We start from the raw sequence: 23,207 nt of genomic DNA on the forward strand, positions 1-23,207 counted from the left end.
GTATAATATTTTTAACGCATTCTTTTATCTTCGTAGCTGTCTTCTTCTCAAGCATGTTAATTTTAATTAGATTTAGTCTTCGTACTTTCATCCGGCAACAATATCCTTTCTTTTCCTTGCTAATACGGAGCAGAATCGCCACGTTTCCTATTTCTCTTTCTTTTCTTCAAAATTATGTACTTTTCATAAAAATTCCCAGCATCCGTAAGATGATATTTTTCTTGTAAAAAATAATCTTTTGTCTGACGAATTTCATAAAAGATTTGGATTGTAAGAAAGACAAATCGCAAGAAAAATATCGTACGCGTAATTATTTGGAGATTTTTTAAATCGAATATACTTGGAGCAAATTTATTTTCGTCCTCGTTTTTATCGATCTGTTATATTAGTTTTAGTAAGAAAAAAAAAAAAAAAAGACCGAAAAATGTAACCGCGCGATCGTCGATAATCTCGCGTCGAATTCACGAATTGACATTCCTGGCAGGATTACGTTTGATATTAAGTTGGAAAACGATATTCGTCTCTGGATATTCGAGCAGCACAACCAATATAACCAGACTATCGAAAATTCTTTCCAGCATCAAATAATACATTTCAACCTTCCTCAACTAACTTGGAAATTAATACAGTTTGTAATACGTCGGTGAAGATAGCAGAAATAACGAACAAGATGAAACGCTACGTTCGCTATCTTCTGATAAAAACGAATTACGTCAGAAAAAACGTCGTGGATCGAATCGAACCCGGACATTACGCGAGACTTTATCTTCGCTTTGAATAAAGGAGGAAAAAGAAATACGAGAAGATTCATTTTTACAACGGAAAACTCTAAGTGGATTATGTACAGTGTATTCATAGGACTATGTCCTGTTGATCGTTCGAAGGATTTTTTACTTCAAAACGTATAATCGTAAAATTTGCAAAATCCAATAGTATAGAATCATTGTTTAACGTAACTTCCCATATCGCATTAAAAAATTACATTTGTCTTTTGCCTCAAGTTAATTCTCTCAACTACTGTCGTTTGAAATAACGTATTCCTTCCATAAGACTGAAACAGTGTCTGTTTAATTAATTGCAATCGTTTTTCTTTCTCATTTTCCTTATTCTCTCTTTAAACCTATATACACGACACGGCTTTGACGAATTGCAAATTTCTCTTGCGTGAAAGACATTAATAATTAAATGCCTATATCTAAGGATCTTAAATAATCTTCCTCTTGAAATGATCCTTTAGTTTCATTTCAATTGAAAAGATCACTGTAGAATCTGTAACTCGAAATTGAATGCGAAACTTATTTTTCATTTGGTCGTTCATCGGATATCATTTACATTTCACGTGCATATATTGTTTCCTACGTCGAAACGAACATATCGTTTACATCAAATGTCCAGAATTGATCATGTATCGGACACTTAATGCCTCTTGGTTCGGTCGTTCGTGAGTAACACAGAATTCCACATTTTAGCTCGGTTAAACGTGAAAATAAATTCCCGTCAGAATTCGAACACGTTTGGACTGTTGCACAACTCATTATTCGCGTCAAGAATTTCTGCTCTTTCACGCTGATAAATGATGGTGTCGTACCGTATGAGGTACATGTTACAAGTTGCAGCCGGTGAAGTTCGAACTTCTAGTTTCTTTTTCTAAGAGACCAACCGATAGCCACGAAGCTTTTTATGTCGTTTCAATACAAAATTTTATTCAATTAAAAAGTTTTAGCCGGTGTAACGAAATAAAAAGTAAAATTGTGCTGTATTCAGTTCGAAAAATCGAGAGTCAAATGTGAAACGGGTAATAGAAGAATGGTACTTTTTTCCGAATATATAAAAATATAAAAATGTTCATTTTAATCACAAAGGACAATATAGTTTCATCTAAACGTAATTTTCCAATTGCTTTTTGATGTTCCAGAATTAAATGAATGAGCGAAGGCGTTTGATTTATAAATTGGAAAATTATATTGTACAAGACAAATGCACTTTCAGTGAAACGCGCCAGCTTGAAAATACATGTAAATTAACGTGAAACTGTATGCGTTGTTACGTCGAACAGCTCGTTTTAAACTCGAATTCCACGTGGACGCTAAATAAACGAAATCGAGCCTCGATATAGCCGAATGAAAAGGATCATTCTAATCCAGCCACCGTGGAATTACTGTGCTCATTTCCGCAAACTCTAAAAACTTCCGTATTTAATTTAAAACGAAACACGAACACGTTCATCCTGTAGCTTGGTGTAATCGAAACTGTCCAAAGTTCTATCAAGTTTCGAAGACTTTTTCTTTTCTGTTTTTCGAGATTACAAGTTCGAACACGCCTCGAATAAAAAGAAAGGGCTGGAATTACCATCGATAATGATTCTTATCTTATCCAAGTTTTAGAAGCAAAAAACCGTAATATATTTTAGTTAATGCTGTTAGTGCCTTATAATTGGATTCACTTTTAAAGGGAAATGGTAGGTTATATTAGGAACGAAAGAAAAGTCTATCTTTCTACGTACATTATAATCATAGCAATAATTGTAACGCGTTAAATGTCGCAAAAATTTCTCAGTCTATCGCATTGTTCATCTAGTTAGATTCTTCTTATTACGTTCATTGCTGTTCCTCTAAATTTCTTTCCAAACAAAATATTATCTCGAGAGTGTTTTTATTTTTCTTGCAAAAAGTTCTTCTTCACCAACTCTTCAGTAAATCGCGACATCGAGCGTAATGGGACTCTGTAACTTCATCGAGTGTCTACGATGAAGTAGTCGTATTTGAAAATTATAGAAATCTTTTTTCCCGTACCAAATATAAATCATCGCAACTTTAATTCGGAAAGCCTTGAACTTTTCTGTAACGAAAAAAGAATAGAAAGAACTAAAATACGTGAACTTTTCCCCTATATGAATTGCATAATTTTTGCATGTTTATCTCGTTTATGTGTCATAACTTTTTCCATTGCTTTTCCTTCTTTCCCTTCTGGTATGTTTTCATTTATTATTCGAAACCCCCGCGGGAGATGAATGTTTAAACAGATGCATCGATTTTAGCGGATCCAATTTAGACCTTTTCCAAATCTGTGAAGTTTCATTTTAGAACTGTCTGTCTTGCGAAGTTTTACCAAACTTGGTATTTAAAAGTACCTTATATACAGAGTGAATTTAATTAGCAAGGCAAGTTAAAAGTATTCCTTACTACTGTTCCTTTCTCGTTGAAATCAAAGTTTCAACTTCAAGGGCATTTTACATTTTTATTAGAGCTGTGGTAATTTAATTAATTAATATAAAAGATATAATGAAAACTGTGGCCACTTGTGATATACAAGATTTATTAAATTATTACAACTACTATTATATGAGAATACACAATTTTTACATGTACAATATAATATATTACGTATCTCGCTATTTATTCTCTTCTTCCATTTTTGTTCCTCTTATTTTCCTTTTATACATACTTTCCGCTTAATACGATTCTTCTTTCGTGTCTCTTTCTCTCGCGACACTTCATTCTGCATACAAAACGAATAATTATCGGGTGCATTAGAGGGAATAACTCGTCTTTGCTTAATAAGTTAAACGCAATTTACACGTATCAGCTGTTGCTGATTACAGTGTTCTGTAATTTGTGTCCTATCTCATAAAGTTATACAACCCGATTCGTTTCGACATTATACGCGCAAAGTAGAATACTGCGATTACACATACACATAATAATTCCTGGACGTAGACGATATTCTTTTTTATTTCTTTTTCTTTTTTTTCTTTTCCTCTTACTTTAAACCATTTCTAACTTAACTAACTATTATGCCCTGCGTAGTTCTAATCGTTACACGTACATACATATGTACTGTCCGATACTCTTAATATACAATTCATCTTGCATCTTCGTGTTTTCACGTACGAACCGGAAGCGTTTGAAATCTGTAACATCCATTGATATCGACAGGTTCCGATAATTTACGACTTCTTCTTGACTTGTCCAACACGAAAAAGGAGAATGAAAAGAGCGACGAGTAACAAATTGCTCGTTACAAATCGCGTTTTTGCGAAATATAAGGCTTAATGGGCTTTCGTTCTCTTTTAAGACATCGAAACGTCTTAATACTCGACACGCTACACACTCATTAAAATAGCGACAAGTCACGCTCTTAAACAGCACCCATTATTGACTCTGGAGCAACGTGTGTTGCAATTGTTTTTGTGCAGTATGGTAATAATCTCTCGTTCGTTTTGTGCTGTTCAAAAGATACGAATCATACACTGATCGACCTTCTGATTTTTTTTCTTTTTTTAATATGATACAAAAAATATTGGCGCGCACCAGCGCGTGCGAATATAAAATATACTCTGGCGCGTATTGTACAAGCCCGCGTTTCTTCATCTTTTCTCTCTTTCTCTCTATGTGTATGCATAAGTTTGAGGTCAAAAGGGGTACATTCTCGTGATAGATTCGCCTGCTTACGAATTACAGCCAGATACAATTTAGTGGCACAAAGTGTGAAGTTAAGAGGCCGAATAGAGGTAAAGTTTATCGAGAAAGAGTTTGCAACGTGCAATGGCTTTTTCACATTTGAAATGAAATAAAACCACGATAATATATGACTTCAAACTTATGGCTGTTTCTTTCACTTACGTTAGTTTTAAACATTAACTCGACATATACAATTACTTACGTGGCTGTTTTGCTCGGTTAATTACTAGAGAATAATCATGTTCGTTTTGTTCCTTCATTCTCCCGAAAGCTTCTTTGCTTAAGAAAACATTGAAGTGAGAGATACTGGCTTTGGTATAATCGATAATCTCTCCTAAATACAATCTGTAAATGCTATATCGATAAAAAATACTATTCTTCTCCTTACCTCCTGCGTATATATACATGTGCACGATTAAAAAGGCCAATAGCACGGTCAACGTTGCCCTGGCCAGATTTTTGTGGCTAAAAATCGAAGAGAATTACGAGTTCCGGCTATTTCGTTCGATTGGTACAATTGACATTTTATTTCGTTATCGCAAACAGAAAGTGACGGTAGAAAATTTTCGTTTCTTTTTTCCCCTCCTTCCTTACCTTATGCAAGATTGGACGTTCGTTCAAGAATGCTACCTCGATCTTTTCAATTTTAAGCCAACAATTTCTTCCATCCGAGATACAGATTTTTATACTAACTGCAAATTACACTCATCGATACGCAGAAGTTATTCTTAATTAACGCGCTCGCTGTGTTTTCGTAAAATTGTTACCGACGTTGGTTGAAATAAGAATTAATTGACAGCGGACGCTTTAATGTTTGAATCGTGCTAATACAACATATGTATATAAGGCGTTTTCTAAATCGCAGATCAGAGTAAAGTGCGAAATGAAACCAGTAAACCGACCGACCAGGATTGGATCCGAAGATAATCAATCGTAATTTCGTCCATTTTGATCTGCCACTTAGAGAATACTTAATACTTTGCTTTTTTGTTCCTAAAGGTATACAGATAAATCGCATACACCTGGAATGATCCCTTTCTCTCAATTGCGCTTGGAATTCTTCGATATACTCTGTTCCATAATTCGTCTTGCCGTTTCATCGTGAACGTAAGTCGCAGAGGGACGTAGAAAACTCATATCGTACCGATACTCTCCCTATTAGGGAAACAGGCGATTCAACTTCGCATAACAGTCTTTGTAAACGATGCAAGTAACGAACTGGATCGATTTGAATCTGTTCGCAAAGAAATGAATTTTTCGACGGTATAATCCAAATAGTCAAGATGGCACTAGAATGTTTCGTTTCGGTAAAAAACTTGATACATAAAAAAGGAATAGAAAAATCGTACGATTAATAGTGTGTCGCAAAAAATCCGATACTTTCTCGATGTCGGTATAAACGTGTAAAAGCTAAACTGCTGAAATTTACTTAATTCTTTTTTTTTTTTTTTTAACCCTTGGTTAATTTACCGTTAAGCGTGTAATGCAAAGTTTGTATACGTATGTATAATACGTGTGTTCGTGAGTATATTTATCTATCTTTATATATATTCTTTTTTTTTTTATATGTAACGTTTAAATAGGATTCGTTGAATTTGTTGCGATGTCTTCCAAGGAAATCCAATGCGATTCCATTAAAAATCCAAGCGACTTAACTATTCGAAAAAACCATTCTCTATTGAAGAACTTCGATAACTATGTATATAACGTCGAATACGAAGATATATTTAACGATCAACGTAATACATTATCCCACATAGATTATTGTTATTTAATTCGCATTTTCAGTTGACGTGCAATAGTGTCATAGATACTCCTCGCTCGTTCAATGTTGTAAAGATTCCGAAATGTCCCGAGACGAGAATTCACTTGACATATTCGAGGCCACGATGGCTCAGGTTTTTATAGTTAAAACTATTATACGTGCTTCGAAGTGAAAAAGGTTAATTTTATCGTTTATCGAGGAATAATATTTCTTGAAAGTTACATTTTTTACTGCAATATATTTGTTTGTACGACAAGAAGCTGTATTTTTTTTTTTAAATAATGCGTTATCGTATAGATAAACATAACATAGGAAAAGGAAACCGAACATTGCCATTATCTTTGATAAATGTTACTAAACGCAAATTCAAAATTAAAAGTATCAAACAGTACGAATCGAAAAAATAGTGGAAGGAATCTATTTCTCTTACTTTTAGATATAGAATATAACAGAACTTAATCTCAGAACAAAACATACCTTGCATCTTACTCTCGAGGATTCAAAGATTTTCGCTAAAGCAAATTGATATAATAATACGGAAACGAAGTTTATAATAATTTATATGTTTGCTGCGACGAAGATGACCAGACTCTCTTCACCGAGAGATCCGGAAACAAACGTTTCTTGTTGACTGGCATAGAAACGTACGTGTAAAAGGTATCTGCGATTGATAGAATGAATTCTACATACTGGCCATACGATTAAAATTACAGAAACATCGTGTTTGTAGTTTCGTCGAAGACTGTGTCCCAAGGACCCATTTTTAAAGAAAAAGATGTACTCGCCACTTGCTAGTAATAAATATGATTGTTTTATGGGATAACCTTTTCGACGATGCATTCAGTCTTTGATGCCTTATCATTTTTTGCATCAGAAACGAAACGTGTCAAAACGTAAAGATATACTTCTCTTTGATCTTGTCGACGTAATAGACTGGAAATATTTCAAGTTTCTCTTGTTCCTCTGGTGAGTTTCTCGAAGTGCATATTGTTCTCTGTGCGATGATTAGTACCATTCCGGATGTGTTATCCCGTGTCGAATAGAAATTTACGATGAACTGACCACACGGTTCGCGAACGAATTCCTTCGTCGAGCATCGAAAGAAAAGGTAATGTTATTCCAGTGATCGGTCTGTCCAACGATGCGAAAAACTTTATCCGTGACCGATCCTAGCAAGGACTTAGAGCAAGGATGGTCGATCTTCACGATGAAGTTCGCGGACGTTTTCGATTTTTCGGCGATTACTGCCCGCCATGAGACATTTAGTTGTCTCGAACAGGTAGATTGACTTGGAACCACGTAGTCAGGCATCCGGCTCACCTTTGAGCCTAAGACGGGCAAAGTCCTCGAAGATTATGTCATCGTCGCAGTCCGCCTCCCTGAAGCGAAACGGGGAGAATTTCAGAAACTCTAAAATCGAAGAAAACCCTATAATCTCTAGATAAAAAGCTTTCTGTATGCAAAACATCTACTAATTTTGCGGCATGGAATAAGTAACAAGTTGACAGTAGCATGTGCGTCAATGATTTCGCCGAAATGGTCTCCGACTGACGAGAATAGCACCAAATCGTTATTGAAATATTGATCACGTACGTGTCCAATTGAATCAGATTCGTGTCATGCGGTATCTCGCCTCCATCTGCCTTATGCGTCGGACTAGGCCGTGCAGTGGGTGGCATTGGTTCCTCTTCTTCCGGTTTCGGATGCATCAAGATGAACGGCAGTTCCGCCACTAATTCGCTGTTAACAACATAAATTAAATTCTCCGTTCATTTCCTGACGACTCGGGCTCGCGTTACGAATACGTACATTGATATAAATTGATATTAATTGCGACAACGTTGGATTGGAGAAATATCAAAGATAGCGGGGACTACTCTGATCTTCTGGTTGCCTGTTACGTTTCTCCAAACCAGTTTGTCGTCAAAACGAATTTCTTTCGTTTGAACTTACCCTCCAAGAGGTCCAAGGCAGAGCTTTACTTTCACTTTGTACTGGACGATAATTCCAAGATTCTCACGTTGCGAGGGATCCACCACACTGCGAAACGGTACGAAGTACGTCAATTTCTAGTAATCTTTTGGCTGCAGATTTTTATCAAACCGAACATGCGTAGTTAACGGAGCAGCTTGAATTCACCAAAAAGCAGTAAACATTTAGCTCGAAGGAATATTCTAACGAACAATAGCGCGAGAATATCGTACAGGTAGTAGACGGGATAGGATTAGTCTTAGTATGTTGAAGTCGTAAAGGAAGATTTCAGAACGAGCAAAGTATCATGCAGTCTCAAAGTAGTAAGTGCGAAACGATCATTCAGACAAGAAGAAGCGGGGGGACAGGGTATCGATTTCGTTTTCAAGCATGACTGCTTACACGTCTGGAGTTCGTACGGTTTGATGCGAATAGTGCGGTTGAAGTAAGACTATAACACAGAGTTGCATAGAATGATCGAAGCATCGAAAGTTGTTTCAAGATTACAAAGATCCGAAGCAAACATTCGAAAGCGTTTAGCTCCCACCGCACTCATTCGTTAGTCTTCGTTACGTATTTTCACTAATGACAGTGTTCAGGATTTGCAGCAGTGTCGACGAAGCAAAATCGATTCTCTAATGCGTTTCTAGCGTCTTAAGTTGGAAATTTCGTCGAATCTACGATTCATGATCGATTCAACCAACCAAGTATATTTGCTTCCGGTTGCAACGTACACGAGATCGTGTTGAAAAATACATACTAATGCTCTAATGAAGCAGCTAAACGCAACGCCTAAGTCTCATCCCGCGATCTGTACTAAAAGGTACCAGTCCGCTACATCGCCAATCAGCCAACTCATTTCTCACAGAGGGAAATCATCGAAAACACGATAGAGCACGATAGAACAGGCACGATGCTGTTCACGACTTCTCGCCTGTTGTTCTGTAAAGTGATGGTTGGCCATTATTGCGAATTGCCCACGATTATTTGCATAATTACGTGTAATTATCGTCACGTTGCGTCTTCATTAGCTTATCGAAAATAACAATGCAGATGCAATTATTTGACAGGAAGGCGCAGTTTGCTCTTTCTGCGCGATGCACACTGTAATTTCAGGTTGTAAATCGTCGAATTTACGATCTATCTTTTAAATCAAAATTGTAAAGGATAAAGTGCATCGAACGAAGCCAATCTTTTTTTCGAATAAAAGATTAGATATACGGAAAGAAAAAACAAAGGAGACATCGAGAGTCATTAATCGTTGCACCGAAGGCTCGCGTTCAATAAAAGGTATTACATTATTTAAAGGTTGGAAAGTACCTTCTCAAGTACTTGACATAATGGAACAAGTGCTCTTCGTTCAGCGATTTCTTGCTACGTCGTTTGCTACTTTTAAGGTTTCCTTAAGTTGCAATATCAAAAGTCGAGTGTGAAGTACGTTAAATAGTTTTTAATTTTTCAACGAAGCAAAATATTTTCGAGATGAAATTTTTTTCGTACGCTTCTGCAATTAAAATTACGCAAAAATTTCTGCTGTCGAGTTTCGAAACTAATGGGAGTCTCGTGCGTGTATTTTCTAACGGTGCGAGAATTTTATTCCGTTTGGTTCAAAGCGAGAAACGCGAGGTATAATTACAGCGTTTTTATGAAAAGAAAGTTAGGGGCTCTGCAAGACGATAGTAGATTTTATGTGAAGCAAAGGAGGGTGCAACGCGATCGAATCAATCCGGAATACGAAAGAAAAACGTACGTTTCGTTTCTGAATATATAACTCGGGAGCGGAAGACGCGCGCGTATATGATGAAAGCGAGTAGGCAACGCATCGCTATTTTCGATCGAGCAAAACATAACGTACAGAATGATTGAAAGTATCGTCGAACCAACACGCAAGCTCGATAGCAGGATCGTAAAATCTCGTATATATAACATGGCAATATTTTGTCCTAATTTGAAAGTTGTTGAGCTTCCAATTATTTTCAGTGCACCGGTATCGAAAGAAACATGATCGGAGATAGCAGAAAGTCGGAAAGAAAAGGATACTATTTCGCCTTTTCTTTTCCGGAACGATAATTCGAAGTCTCGTATTTTATCGCGTAGAAAATCAAATTATCTGAACAACAAAGAATTGTAAACTATATATGCAAATGGTTCTATCGATTTGAAAAAATATCATTCACCAACTCTGTCAGGGATTAATCGCCAATCAGTGATGACAGCTGTAAGACACTGATGGAGCTACTAACTAACTGCAATGCTTACGGAACGCTGGTTTACAAATAATAAACACGGTTTACATTAAGAACCGGCAAGCTCGAGCCACGAATGCTACACGAGTCTTGCGAAGCGAGCTTCAAAGGGAAAGGTAAAATGAGACAGATAAAACGCAGCCCAGCTGTTCAATTTAAGGTTCTCATCGCGTCTGAAACATAAAAAGACAAAAGGGACAGGATCCAAGCCTTTTAATGCTTGCCGTTGAAAGCTGAATGATGCGAATGGTAGTTCAAAGATAAAACGTAACTTTTCCTTTCTGTGTGTTTCAAATTAAACGAAAAATCTTTATTCCTTCAATAAAATATAAAAATACCGAAACACGTCGGCGCGTATTCATGATTTTGGGCACAGGCAGCTTTGTGAATAGAGAAGTCGTGATTGCACGCGTGATCAGTCCTTCATGACGCTCATAGAAATAGAAAAAGAGAGAGAAAGAGAAAGAGAGAGAGAGAAAGAGAAAGAAACAGAGGCACGTACAATCAGTACCGATCAAAAGCTTGGGTAGATTGGCATTGTCAAAGGATAGACTTAAATGAAGGAGAATACGATAGTATCCGATGAAACGAACTAAATATCTTAAGCAGAAATACATAGAACTACGCAATGCTGCTTAAAATGACGAAACGACGTTTAAAATATAATATTGGAATTACGAGATAAGAAAGCAGAAAATTTAAGTAGCTCGTCACCCAAACTTTTGAGCAGTCCTGTATATATATACGTATATATTCAGGCATGTGTTGTCCATGGACAAGCAGCGGTTTTCTTACAGGGTGCTGGACGCCAGATTGGTGTCCTCGTCTTTGATCTGGCCATCGAGGGCAAGCCCCCATTTATCTTTGTTGTTGGCGAGAAGCGGTTTCAGAGAGAACACTTTGCTCAGCGTGAAACCTGGCCCCACTAGGCACCCCTCCCTGATAAACATGTAGCAGAAGAGTGAAGGTAAACGTGCCACGAAGCCTAATATATCCGGATCAATCGAAATTCCGGAGTAAAAAATTCGCTGATAACCGTGCGCGAAATTGGTTTCTGCGAGGTACTTTGAGTCTACGCGTTTCTCGTTTGTCTTACGACGCTTTGTCAAAGAATGCGACACTGACTTGTTTCTCAAACTGCTTGCGAGCAACATTAGGCGTTGACATCCTCGTTGAAATCGTCGACTCGATCGTCGACTCGATCGTACATGTCTAGATCGATACACGATTGGTAGTCAGATAAAATTAGACGCGTTGATTTAGGTGTGTATCTTCAAGAGTAATTTAAGAATTATCATTATTTAATCCGTCCAAATATAATCGATGGCAAATTGCTAAACATTCGATGGAAATAATCTATGAATTACGTTCTTTCCTATCTGGTTGATTGGAATCGTGACGTGCAAATAATTGCATTTGATATTTAAATTTGATTACATCGAGCCTGACGTTTGCTCGAGATACACGAACAAGCTGCCTACCAATCCTCTCTCTTTTGATCGTAGACGTGGCTTTGAAACTGAGCTTTGAAAAATACCGACGAACCCTTGCAAAACTTATAACACAGATTCTACTTTTTCTTATTCGACAGAAGGCAACGAAACTCGTAAATAATATGAGGACAAGCAGTAGTTCGAAAAGATCGGAAATAGGAGAAGTTCGAACGCAACAGCGACTATGTGCGCGACACGGAGATGTACTTCAATATCGCAAAAGCGACTCTCGGTGACTCTCCAGTGACGTGTAGCATCATCAGAACGATATAGAACTGCTACCCTCGAGCTTCGATATAGCGAAAGATTCCATAATTTGAAAGCTCGGTCACGAGAGGCAAGCGATACTTCAATCTCGACAGAGACAGGGCAACGGTAATAAGCTACGTGACACGCGGACTATGACGATTTTCACTATACTCGCGAATGAATACATTTTTCTGTGTGTATGAAACGCGAAACTTCAGCTTGTGCGTCACACTGCAATACAGACTACATGGATATACAGGGGGGAAAAGAAGAGCAAGAAAGAAAGAAAGAATGGATATTTCGATCGATCAACGTATTATTTGTGGAAAGACACAGACGTGGAGATAACAGAAAATAAAGTAAAAACGAAAGGTTAGGAAAGGGTTAGAGAGATAGAGAAATGGAGAAAGAGGAACGTGTCCCCTGTACAGCAAAATAGACCACCACCGATGGAATTCCATATTCATAAAAAGTCTCCAGCAAAAAGGCCACGAAGGAAAATACTGGCATTCCACTTTGAAATAGTATTCCCATACAATATCGTACTTCGATTTTTAACGGTATGATCGTCCGCGAAGACTGCAAACAGGCTTTGACGCAAATTAAATATATTCCGATGCATATATAATTACTTTATTATCGCGTATCTGCTGTTTAAATAATTAAAAGTTAAGGCCTGAAACAGCTTGTTCGTTTACTGACAGATTATTTCGAGTATCGATTACTGAGAAAGGTGTAACGTAATACGGAAATACACCCCCGCTTCTTTAAAGTTAGAAGCTAACCACGAAAAATATTTAATATTCCAGACTATTTATTACTTTTTAAACCGATAACACGCGATCCCCGTAATCGATACCAAACTTTGAAGTAAATCTCAGGCAAGCTATTGGCGAAAGTTTTCCAGAATTATTTGGCCCGTTTCCAGTCTTCAGCCGCGAACGTTCGCTTCGGAGGAAAATGGTAGCCGACCGATGTTTGAACACTCACATTGTACTAGATGCGAGATTGGTGTCCTCGTGCTTAAGTTGGCCGTCTAGAGCAAGACCTCGCTTGTCTTTGTTGTCAGCAAGCGTTGGTTTTAGAGAAAAGACCTTGCTCAGAGTGAATCCTGGCGATACCCCTATACTGCCAGTGCAATCATTTTATTTTCCGTTTCGTCATGTTACAATTCCTTTCGACATTTATCGCGTTTCGCTACGTATAAGTACACACCTATCGTTAATATTAATCGAAACAGTCTTGTGCAGTGCATCTCTCCTTTCTTTTACTTTTATCGAAAGTTGTACCTCCAATTCTGTTATCGATCATTTTCGAAGAAAGACAAACGTCCGAGTCAATTTTTGTAACCCTATCGTAATTAGGAAGTGAGAAATCTTGTATTTTAAGATTTATTTTACGATGGATACAATTAGACTGGAAATTCGTATTTCTCCGATAAGGGACGCGCAGAAACCAGTACAAGGCATCGTTGATACGAATTATCACATGCGACATAAATTCGCGCGTACCGTTGAAATTTATCCGAACGCAATGTAATTTATATCTTCCTGCATCTGCGTCGATAGATCTTGAGTAGCTCGTGCCTGGTCACGCCGCAGTATGTGTTACTCGTAAATTTCACAGTGACTACGACGCGGTGGTATATAGACCAGCTGGTTGCTATTTAAGGACATCGAACAGCTCGAAACATAAAACGTCTTCGAGCAGTCTATCGACGTCAATCGTGACCAAACACGAGACTTAGTTTCGTCTAACAGAAATTTGTTCAACTATTGCGGTTACGTGGTCTTCGCGCTAACAGGCGCGTCGGAGAATTGTTGTGAAAACTAGGCAATAAATAGTTTTATTCGAGAATTCTAATAATAATCACCGTAAACATGGGAACGTAAACTCTAATTCTCGCATCAAAATAAATCTTGAAGTTATGAGTAAAATTTCTCCTATGAATGACCGTGTCACCACATAATAACGAGATTGTTTCATCAGTTGGCAGACAATACGACTATCAGTGCAAACGTATTTACAACTTGCGTCTCAACTTTCGTTCGTAACGTTGCATATGGATCCATTTGTTGCCATACTTTCACAGCGAATATGTTTCGCGTTGTGACGCATGTTCATGGAGAAGAATGGCGTGCAATGAATGATACTCACTCGCTCTCTGCCTCGGCGACCGTGCACTTGTACTGCGCGGTGGAAAACAGACAAATGTCCGCGAATTGCCTCACGGACACTTTGATCCTTTTTACCGTCCGGTTGCTGCTGTTTGCTATGTGCACGTTCACGGCAATATTCTCACCGTGATGGTATAACTCCTTGTCTAGTGACGCCTCCAAGTGAAGCTTGTTCGGCGACATAACGAACTCTTTGCTCACCTCGACGGAAGGTTGTTCGCCTTGTTTCGACGGCGCGTACATAATCTTCCGTATGGCCAGTCGCACCGAGCTTCTACAACATGATGATTCATTGCTGTCAACCGGCTTGCAAACCGTTAACCCACGCTGCGATACTCTGCGGCTCGAGTCGTACAATAAATAACGAGATTTCGAAAATTCTGTTATACGAGGTGACAAGATTTGTATGGTTATTTACTAGTTTACTATTTTCCTTTGAAACAGTTCAAAAATTAAACGATATTTCGATGGAATTGATATCAAACTGAGAAAATATCTCGCTTCTTTGTTATATAAAACTAACTACGATACATTTCTTTAACAATGAATCAATTTCTTCGAAAAGGCACGTATATCTATCTTCATCGTAAGAAAGCAGCCACAGATAATACATTGCGAAACGTATTTACATGGTATTCGTGTCTGTTGAAACGTTCCACCGCAAAAGGGATAAAAGAAACGAGCACGTCGACGGTCAGTCCCATGTCGGCTAAAAATCGATTTAGAAGCGAGGGTAGAGAAATCGCGTGGCCGTAAACGTTCTCCTGACGATCGCGATAATCGAGGCTCGTACCGTTTCTGCGGTTTGTCGTCCAGCGTCTCACCTACGAATGCTTTTAATTCGTAGTCGACGCCGCATGGTTTTCCAGTTTCGCAGGGTGCTGGTTGTAGCGTTACTGATGCAGGACAATGAGGCGGAAGTTCGAAGTAAAACGGATATGCGTTGCTTCCTAATTTCTTAATCAGCTTCTCCTGCAACCGTGTCAGCTTTCTCTGCTTGGCACCAGGTACCACCGGATAGATTTGTTCGGCGTCTAAATAGAGGTCTTTGCGAAACGTCAATCCTAGAACATCTAGATCCTCCCTGCCGTACTTGAACGCGGCTAGAACATGGCCAAAGACCTTGCGATCCTTCACGTAGTCTGGGTCAATCAGCACGACCCCGTCTGTAACGATCGAACAGCGATCGATGAGCACAGGCTTAAGTGGCCTTGACGTTCAAGATTAACTGGTCGTTTAAGTAAATCGAATTTTCCAATCTTCGCCGTTAGCAGCCTTTCAAGCTATGTTAACCATGTTTCACTGTTAAATAGCTGCAAATAGCTACACTCGAATAATCGGATCAACGTTAAACAGATAGAACAATACGCTAAACATACCGATGTTTCTCTATTTCAGACAATGTTCCATGTTCGAGGGAGAAATAACATCGATCGCTTTAGTGACTCAACAGGTAGATGGCTAATGATGATTATCAGGTACGAAGAAGAAACAATCTAAGTGCTTTGAAACCTTACAGCTCAACAAGGGTCTCTGTGTCTTACCGATAGGATCGACGTGAGTTATGTGATCGACGAAATCTCTTTTCCCAAGATATACCGCGATCTTTCCATTGACGCTGGACTTCTTGAAGACACGAGTAGCTTGCCGCTTGCTGGTACTGTCCACAGTGTCCATCGCGCAGGTATCGGGGCTTACGATGGCCCCTAACTCATTTGACTCCTCAGACTCCGAATACTCGGATTCCGAACTATCCCACTGCAAATGAAAAAAATCGAACATTAAGGATAAAAAAATCTCAAAAGCATTAGATCATAGGATATTCTGTAACATCGATTGGGAAGAAATTGCTCCAAGTCGGAATTATAAATTTTACGTTTCTTCGACTCGTAGAAAGTTTGACGCAAGTTTTTCAAATACAGACTAGGACCAAAGTACTATCCTTTAAAATTCTAAAACTAAAATTTGTCACGCTTGCCTAACATTTACAATTCAACATCCTCGATCGATTTACGAGTACTATTGTTTGTCCACCAGTCACGATCTATTTTATAATTGCGAAAGTCGTTCTAACCTTCGTAAACTTGCATCTCAATATCTCTTATCGTTCTCTAGGAACGAGAACTCGGTGCTGGCAAATTTTCAGAAGTATAGCCGTCGTTTTCAAGTCTCGGTACTCTTGTACGGCACTGACATTCCCCTGTGCTTCAACACGCAACTCGCACGCATTGTGAATCGACAAAGCCAGTGCATACTGTAATGCACGCCAAAAAGGACGTTCGTCATCGTTCTTTGAGAACGGCGCACGTATGCGCGCGTAAAACAGCTCTTTGATCGAGCCATCGTCAAAGAAAACGGCCAGAGATAGAGGAGAAAGAGAAAGGCGAAGAGAGAAGAAGAAAGTTAAAAAAAACAGTTGCTATCAAAAGAGAATATAGATGATGTATTTTGTTTGTTCTTCTTGACGAAGAACCAGTCAAAATAACGATACCTTTCCGCCCAGCAAATCTTCGACGAATTGACAAACTTTTGGCACGACTTTCATTACGTCTGAGACAAAATTTTGATTCTTCTTTCTTGGCAAATCGCTAAGCGATTCGACATGACGTTTCGAATTCGTTGAGACATTATCGATATAGACAATTGGCAACTTTCGAAGTTTCCGAGAACTCTTGCTATAGATTTAAGAAGCTTAACGAACTCGAATAGTCTAAGGAGGATTTTAAGTCTGAAAAGTCTTGAGCAACAGCATTGTCGGTAGCGTTAAAAGACGCGCTAAACAACCGACCGATAATCCGAAAGACGTGATCGTGACTGTTAATGACGAGACATTTTGAAGTTTCAAGTTCAGATAACAATGAACTTTGAAAGTATCGCGATTCGATTTGAAGAAAGATCCGATGAATTGGCACGATAAATCGACGCGATGATAATATTAAGCAATGGCGCTTATCGTAATTAATGATTCGTGTGTGCATTAGCTGGCAGAACGTGCTCGTAAAAGTAGGTGTCTTCACCTTTGCCATATTTGGTGGTACTGTGCTTGTTTTCTACGCAGGTGCTTTCACGGTTCTTCTTTTATCCGGCAAGAAGTCGCTACGCCAGCGCGATAAACAATAATCTAATCGCGAGAACGCGACTGACTAGTCGTTTTTCAGAATGAACACTCCGTCGAAATCATCGAATAATTCGATTGTCAGCTACTCACTTTAGCTGATTTCACGTTCCACGAATCTGCTATCGAATATGTTGATTCTCGTATAACTCACTAACATGACTTGCGTTCGCGCAATAGCGATCGGCCGCTTTATTTTCTAAAGCACCACTATTCACTGTTCGCGGATTTGATAGTAAACGGAGAAATGGACCAAGCGCCAAGATCGCTAGAATAGTAGGTTTTCAGTAACGAACCCTGCAATCCTGGTGAGCGTCGAGCACAGACTAGACGGGCCTTGACAAATGGATGTCAATTTCAATCGACGCTCGTGTAATTCTTAACGCGATCTAAAGAACGATCTGTGCTCGTTGGTGCATGCGAGCATATAGAGAATAGAGTCCGTGACTGTTACGATCCACGTAAGGATGCTGTCGTAAATCGCAACGATGAATATTCGCTTTTCCAGGAAACAGAAATCGTTATTCCGACGCTGTTTGGTATTTCATTACCATTCCAGCTCTTTCGTATGTCGTAACGTGGGAAGTTTAATAACGGAATAATATTCGAAGGATATATAGTAATATGATGGTATTCGTGATTTTAGTTCTTTAGCGAACCGTTAGACGTATAAAATACAAACAGAATAGAAATACTACGTAGATCGGGAATGAAAATGAATTAATACGGGAATCAAGAATTTGCGACGAACTTGGTGCATGCGTTTCAGCTTTCCAGCCACTCGACGGAAGATTATTACGGTACAATCGCATGATAAATTTAAGACTAGGTAGGATTAAACGACCGTTGATTCAAACACATTCTATAGCACGTGACCGATGTAAAGGACTAACCGTATACACGTTACGTGTTTCTGACGCAACAGACGTCAGAAAATGGAACGTAGCTGTTTAACATCGATAACCAAACCATCAGAATTGTGCTTTTCAGCTGACGACGTCCTGACGCTTAGACCTGATCGCGTTTCGAAGGATAGAATAATTTCATTTGTGTTATTCATCGCATACTCGCCTTACTGACACGGGACAATTCAATTGTTTTAGTTTTAAAAAGATCGTTACCTATGGAAGGATCATGCATCGAAAGCTTGTAAATTATAGGAAAATTCAAGTGAAACGTTAAGATATCGTGAAATCTCGGTAAAGGTGACAGGGAGGAGAATCTCTTCTTCTTTAAGGTCGCTGCACAATTCAATAGACGAGCAACTGGAGCTCGCGACAGAAACGAGATTAGTGCCGAGCGGAAAAACGTGAACGTCGCTGGCGCTGGAAAACCAACAAAACCGATAAGCCATCAGTTTCACTCGATTACCAATCGAGGCAAAATCAATTTCACCATGGTTCAACGTTCCATTTCCATTCTGAAAAAAATATTTTGCTTTGAAAGCCTTTGAAACGTTTGGACCCTCCACGAACGGACAGATTTTTGAAGTATTTCCCGAAAAGGGAGAACGGTGTTCTTTTAATCGATATAAAATCGATAGAGGTTACCGTCGAACAGAAACAAAAGAGAATTCGTGAACCGGTCTTCACGCGAGCGACAAAATGGATTTTCTATTCTTAATCACGATTTCCACGCGAGATGTACTTGGACTCGAACTTAAAAATAGTTCGTTGCTTTCAAACATAAATCAAGCTGAAAAGCAAGTTGTAAATTTAACGGTAGAACGTACAGACGCTGTACGCGTACATATTTATATTTTTCGGAACGCATTAGAACCGTAATGGAACTTTTTCCCAATTTGCGATACACGTCCGTCTGCAATTTTGGTACGTCACTTAACTGTAACCAATTTCGCATGTTGTAATCACGTAATTGCGTTCGCTCAATCCGCATAAATGATGGAAATCCAGCGGGCCAAGTGTCATTTTCGAATGACACGCTCGTACGAGTTCATACTAATTACGTCACGAGCATAAATTCATCATACCTGAAGCGAACTTGTAAACGTGACCGAGCAACCGAAGCAATCAACTTGAGCATGCTTCACGTGGGAACGCTCGAAACATATTTCTATCATCATCATGTTCTACAATCCTTGAAACGAAATCATTCGTGAAAGTGATCGAGTTCGCGACTATCTGTTGAATAATTTCTGTAATCTCTTCCTTATCTCCATTTTTCGCTGTGATTTTAAAAGGTTTGCAGAATTATCAGAGGCGAGATTTTTTCAGAACAAAAGTTGTCCGAACCTCTAGAATTTAATTATACCGCGCCGAGTTACATTAAATCGCTGTTTCCTTTGTTGCGTTTGATATAACAAATTCTGTTGCCAGATGCGTCACAATTAGCAGCGAGTTATTTATCGAAGCGTAACGTGGACGAATTGAAAAGATACGAGCGCATCACGCGCGCTTCGGAAAAAAAAAAACAGGAAAATTACGCGTTAATATCGCAATTTTTGGTCTAAAAGTTTTTCCTTCGCTTTGACGCCGCAAATTTACATCACGATCTCGATGATACTGTGTGCACGTGCACCGAACGAGGGCGCAAAGAGGTAATAGACGTCCCGGCATACTAAATTGCAGAATTTATTAGTTATTATGAGGAACATGCATGCGTATTTGCATGTACCTATGCGACGATACACAAAGGGCGGAACGTGGTCGTTTAAACTGCGTGGCAAGCGCAGCAACTTGCTAAGCGTTACGGAGCAGACTAGATAACTTTATTAAAGCTTCGACGAACAAGTTTACAAATTCCACGGCTAGTTAAACCGAAAATTGCCTAATTGTATTTCTAACAACGAAACACGAAAAAGATTCACTAAAAACTATGATATTTATAACATTTCCATGAAGAATAAATACATTTCGACCAAAACGTCCACGATATTTGGTATTCGTAGCTCTTAGATTTTTGTCATCTGGCCATATATACTGTTTTATTTTTACGTTCGTTTATCTCGTTGAACGAGAAATTTGAAATTGTCAGGGAGGGCGTCTCAGCATTGGATCGATACTGCGTCGACTGATCTGCAGTAATTAAATATCTAAAGGCCATGTAAACGCATCTAACCAAACAGTTTTAGCTTATACCAAACTTTATTATTTCCGCGTATTTTAATCAATTTTCATACTATCAATATTTGAACGCGCAATTTCCGTGCAACGTACCGCGTAAACACAACTGTTATTTGTGTCGATGATGAATCGAGCATAAAAAGAAAAAGAAGTAAAAGAAGAACGAGCGTTTATGAATCCTCAAAATCATAAACGATTTATTTAGCCGCGTTTCCAATCTTCGCGGGTCAAGGTAAACGAGCATGTTATTAATTATAAACGCAACTTTTTATAGGTTACTTGAACTTCAGCTAACTACCTATACGTATCTACCTATACTCGAGAATGACACTGTTTGGCTTCTTCCAGCATACAAACGATTTATTACGTTGTAACGTGAGGCAATAACGCAAGTATTATATTATCTGTTTCATTCAATAATACGTATCAAATCGATCGATCGTTAGAAACGACTATGTTTCTAAAAATATTCAGCAATGTACTACGAAAGAATCTTGAAAATAATTAAGGAAGGTTAATGCATCGCATCGTTTCAACGTCAATGCTTATTCATTCATAAGATTCAGCTGCTCGTTTGTTAAGACACGCATTTAAATTCCTTATTTATTACGATTGGTGTTGCGAAAAAAATTATACATTGTTGCATAATACTTTGTTTCTTAACATCTTGTTATTCTCACCTCGTTTAATCTTACACGCCATCCTACGCTGGTTACTGTTATTTATACTATTTATCTGCTCGGTAATTTGTCATCTGCTGTGCTTAAATTAATCGTTAGAAACCGATAACGTGAGATAACGCAATGATACTAACGAAAACTAACTTCTGAAACTGGTTGGTTTTATACGATCCAGATGATACCTATGTATATTTTTCATCCATTACATTTTAACATTCTCGCGAATGAAACGAGTACACGTTTCTAGCGATTTTATTAAAAGAAATATAAAAGTAACTGAATTCTAGTCTGAATTCTCTTCTTAATCGTTTTGAATATCCTCGCGTCACATCAACTTATCACTGCTTCCACCAACGCAACAACTCTCTTTGTCCATTCTCAACAATACGCCCCAATTGCTGCGACGAATTCCACAGAACTTTTCCGTGTTCTAAAGGTTAGGAATGCACAGTTTACACGAGAGAAACGCGGTGCATCGCCGCACTTTGGTGATCAGGTCAACAGGTCACCGTTCACAGCAAAATGATTTCCATATAGAGGTTTTAATTCTTCGTCACCCCTTTTTCTATCGTTGTATGTCAGCTCGAGACTCGCAGAAAACCGGATAGAAACTTTCTTTATTGGAAATTTGTTTGCGTACGCCTGATAACCAGCATAAGTTACTTGACGGTGTGCAAGGTTGCAAGCTATCACTGGATCGATTGGACGACTAAGGTCAGCAACTTTTATTGGACGTTTAGGGTGTGTAACGTTAGGCTAGATTGAGAAGAAGATGCTTGTGAATTTTTTTTCTGATACCACGTATCTTTTATCAAATGGCATGCTCGTGTTTTGAAGTTTTTGCACTTCAATTCGTAGAATAATATAAGGCTAAGTATCTTAAGAATATCATCATGAATGAATCTTTAGATACAATGGTACCCGTGAAAAAGCATCCAGTGCGCAAATTCGCTTTCACGGATACGTGCGATCATTGCAAAACCGATCAAGGACCTCTGGCTGTGCGAACCGACCGGCCTTGAATTAGTAGGTATTCGATGACTGAAGAATGTATCAGACCTGTGCACGCGTATCCGGATTACTCGTGATCGTGACACAGAAATTCGCCTTCGAACGATCGCGGAATCGCGTAGCCGTTCGTGCGAATGTCGTTCTCACGGATATCGAAAGTGATCAATACCTTTCTCCGTTCGATTCGCAAAGATAAAAAAAGAAACGTTTCTTGAGCAGCATTCGCGATTTATACTTTTCACGAGTCGCTTTTCACCGTGACGCAGAAAGAAGTATGCTCGTTATACCGACATCGGGAATGCTTCCAGGAATCTTAACAGCAGTTTTGAACGTTAAACACGCCGCGACTGGAATACCGGTTCGTTATGCATGGTTATTTTCGGTCGTCTATTAAAATTTCCACCCGCCATCATGTTCGCGTGGAGAACACCGTGCAGTTAGCTTGTTTTTCCTTGAGAAACTTTTATAATTTCCAACGTAATGGTAGTATTCACTCGGTAAAGGCACCAGTCTCACGTGACTAGGTTCAATTAATTTTCTCGGACAACGTCGTTGCTTAATCTTCGCAAAATTAATTGTACTGTTTTTTTTATTTACATTTACCAAAATATAATCGACTATTATAGTCGAGCGATTTCATAGAATTCTGAGAATCTGAGAATTCGATATTTTAATTCTGGTCATACGAAGTATTCTTCAATCTTGATTCAAATATTATTGAACGTGGAACTTTTATGTAGAGTCGATGTTAATCGTTATCGTTACTTTGTGTTTTAATCTAGGAATTCGTTCTATCAGGTAAGCTTTAACTTCATTGAAATTCGAGACTTTTTCCAAGGATTTACTACGGTTCTGATATATAGTTGAACTTCATGTTAGTGCGTATATCGATACAACATCATGCATCCTAAAGTTTGTAACAGATCTTTATGCTAAGATTCTTGTCACGATATGGGA

At 38.6% G+C, this 23,207-nt stretch overlaps 1 protein-coding gene across 9 annotated transcripts in view; it reads right to left on the minus strand.

The window, feature by feature from the left end:
• Window positions 1–3,298: 3,298 nt before the first annotated feature.
• Window positions 3,299–23,207, minus strand: part of Krz (beta-arrestin protein kurtz) — a 28,029-nt gene continuing 8,120 nt past the window's right edge. The window contains exons 1-10 of one of the 9 annotated variants that reach the window (XM_072002937.1): window positions 17,379–17,563; window positions 16,436–16,615; window positions 15,906–16,119; window positions 15,155–15,527; window positions 14,342–14,635; window positions 13,175–13,312; window positions 11,238–11,381; window positions 8,179–8,265; window positions 7,819–7,965; window positions 3,299–7,604 (exon numbers count right to left, since the gene is read on the minus strand). In XM_072002937.1, the coding sequence (XP_071859038.1) occupies window positions 7,529–7,604; window positions 7,819–7,965; window positions 8,179–8,265; window positions 11,238–11,381; window positions 13,175–13,312; window positions 14,342–14,635; window positions 15,155–15,527; window positions 15,906–16,038 (1,392 nt within the window). In that variant the 5' untranslated portion in view covers window positions 16,039–16,119; window positions 16,436–16,615; window positions 17,379–17,563 and the 3' untranslated portion in view covers window positions 3,299–7,528. The other 8 variants (XM_072002939.1, XM_072002933.1, XM_072002935.1 and 5 more) reach the window with 8 other exon arrangements.

Source organism: Bombus fervidus, chromosome 5, assembly GCF_041682495.2.
Source record: "Bombus fervidus isolate BK054 chromosome 5, iyBomFerv1, whole genome shotgun sequence".
In the NCBI taxonomy this organism is placed as follows: domain Eukaryota; kingdom Metazoa; phylum Arthropoda; class Insecta; order Hymenoptera; family Apidae; genus Bombus; species Bombus fervidus.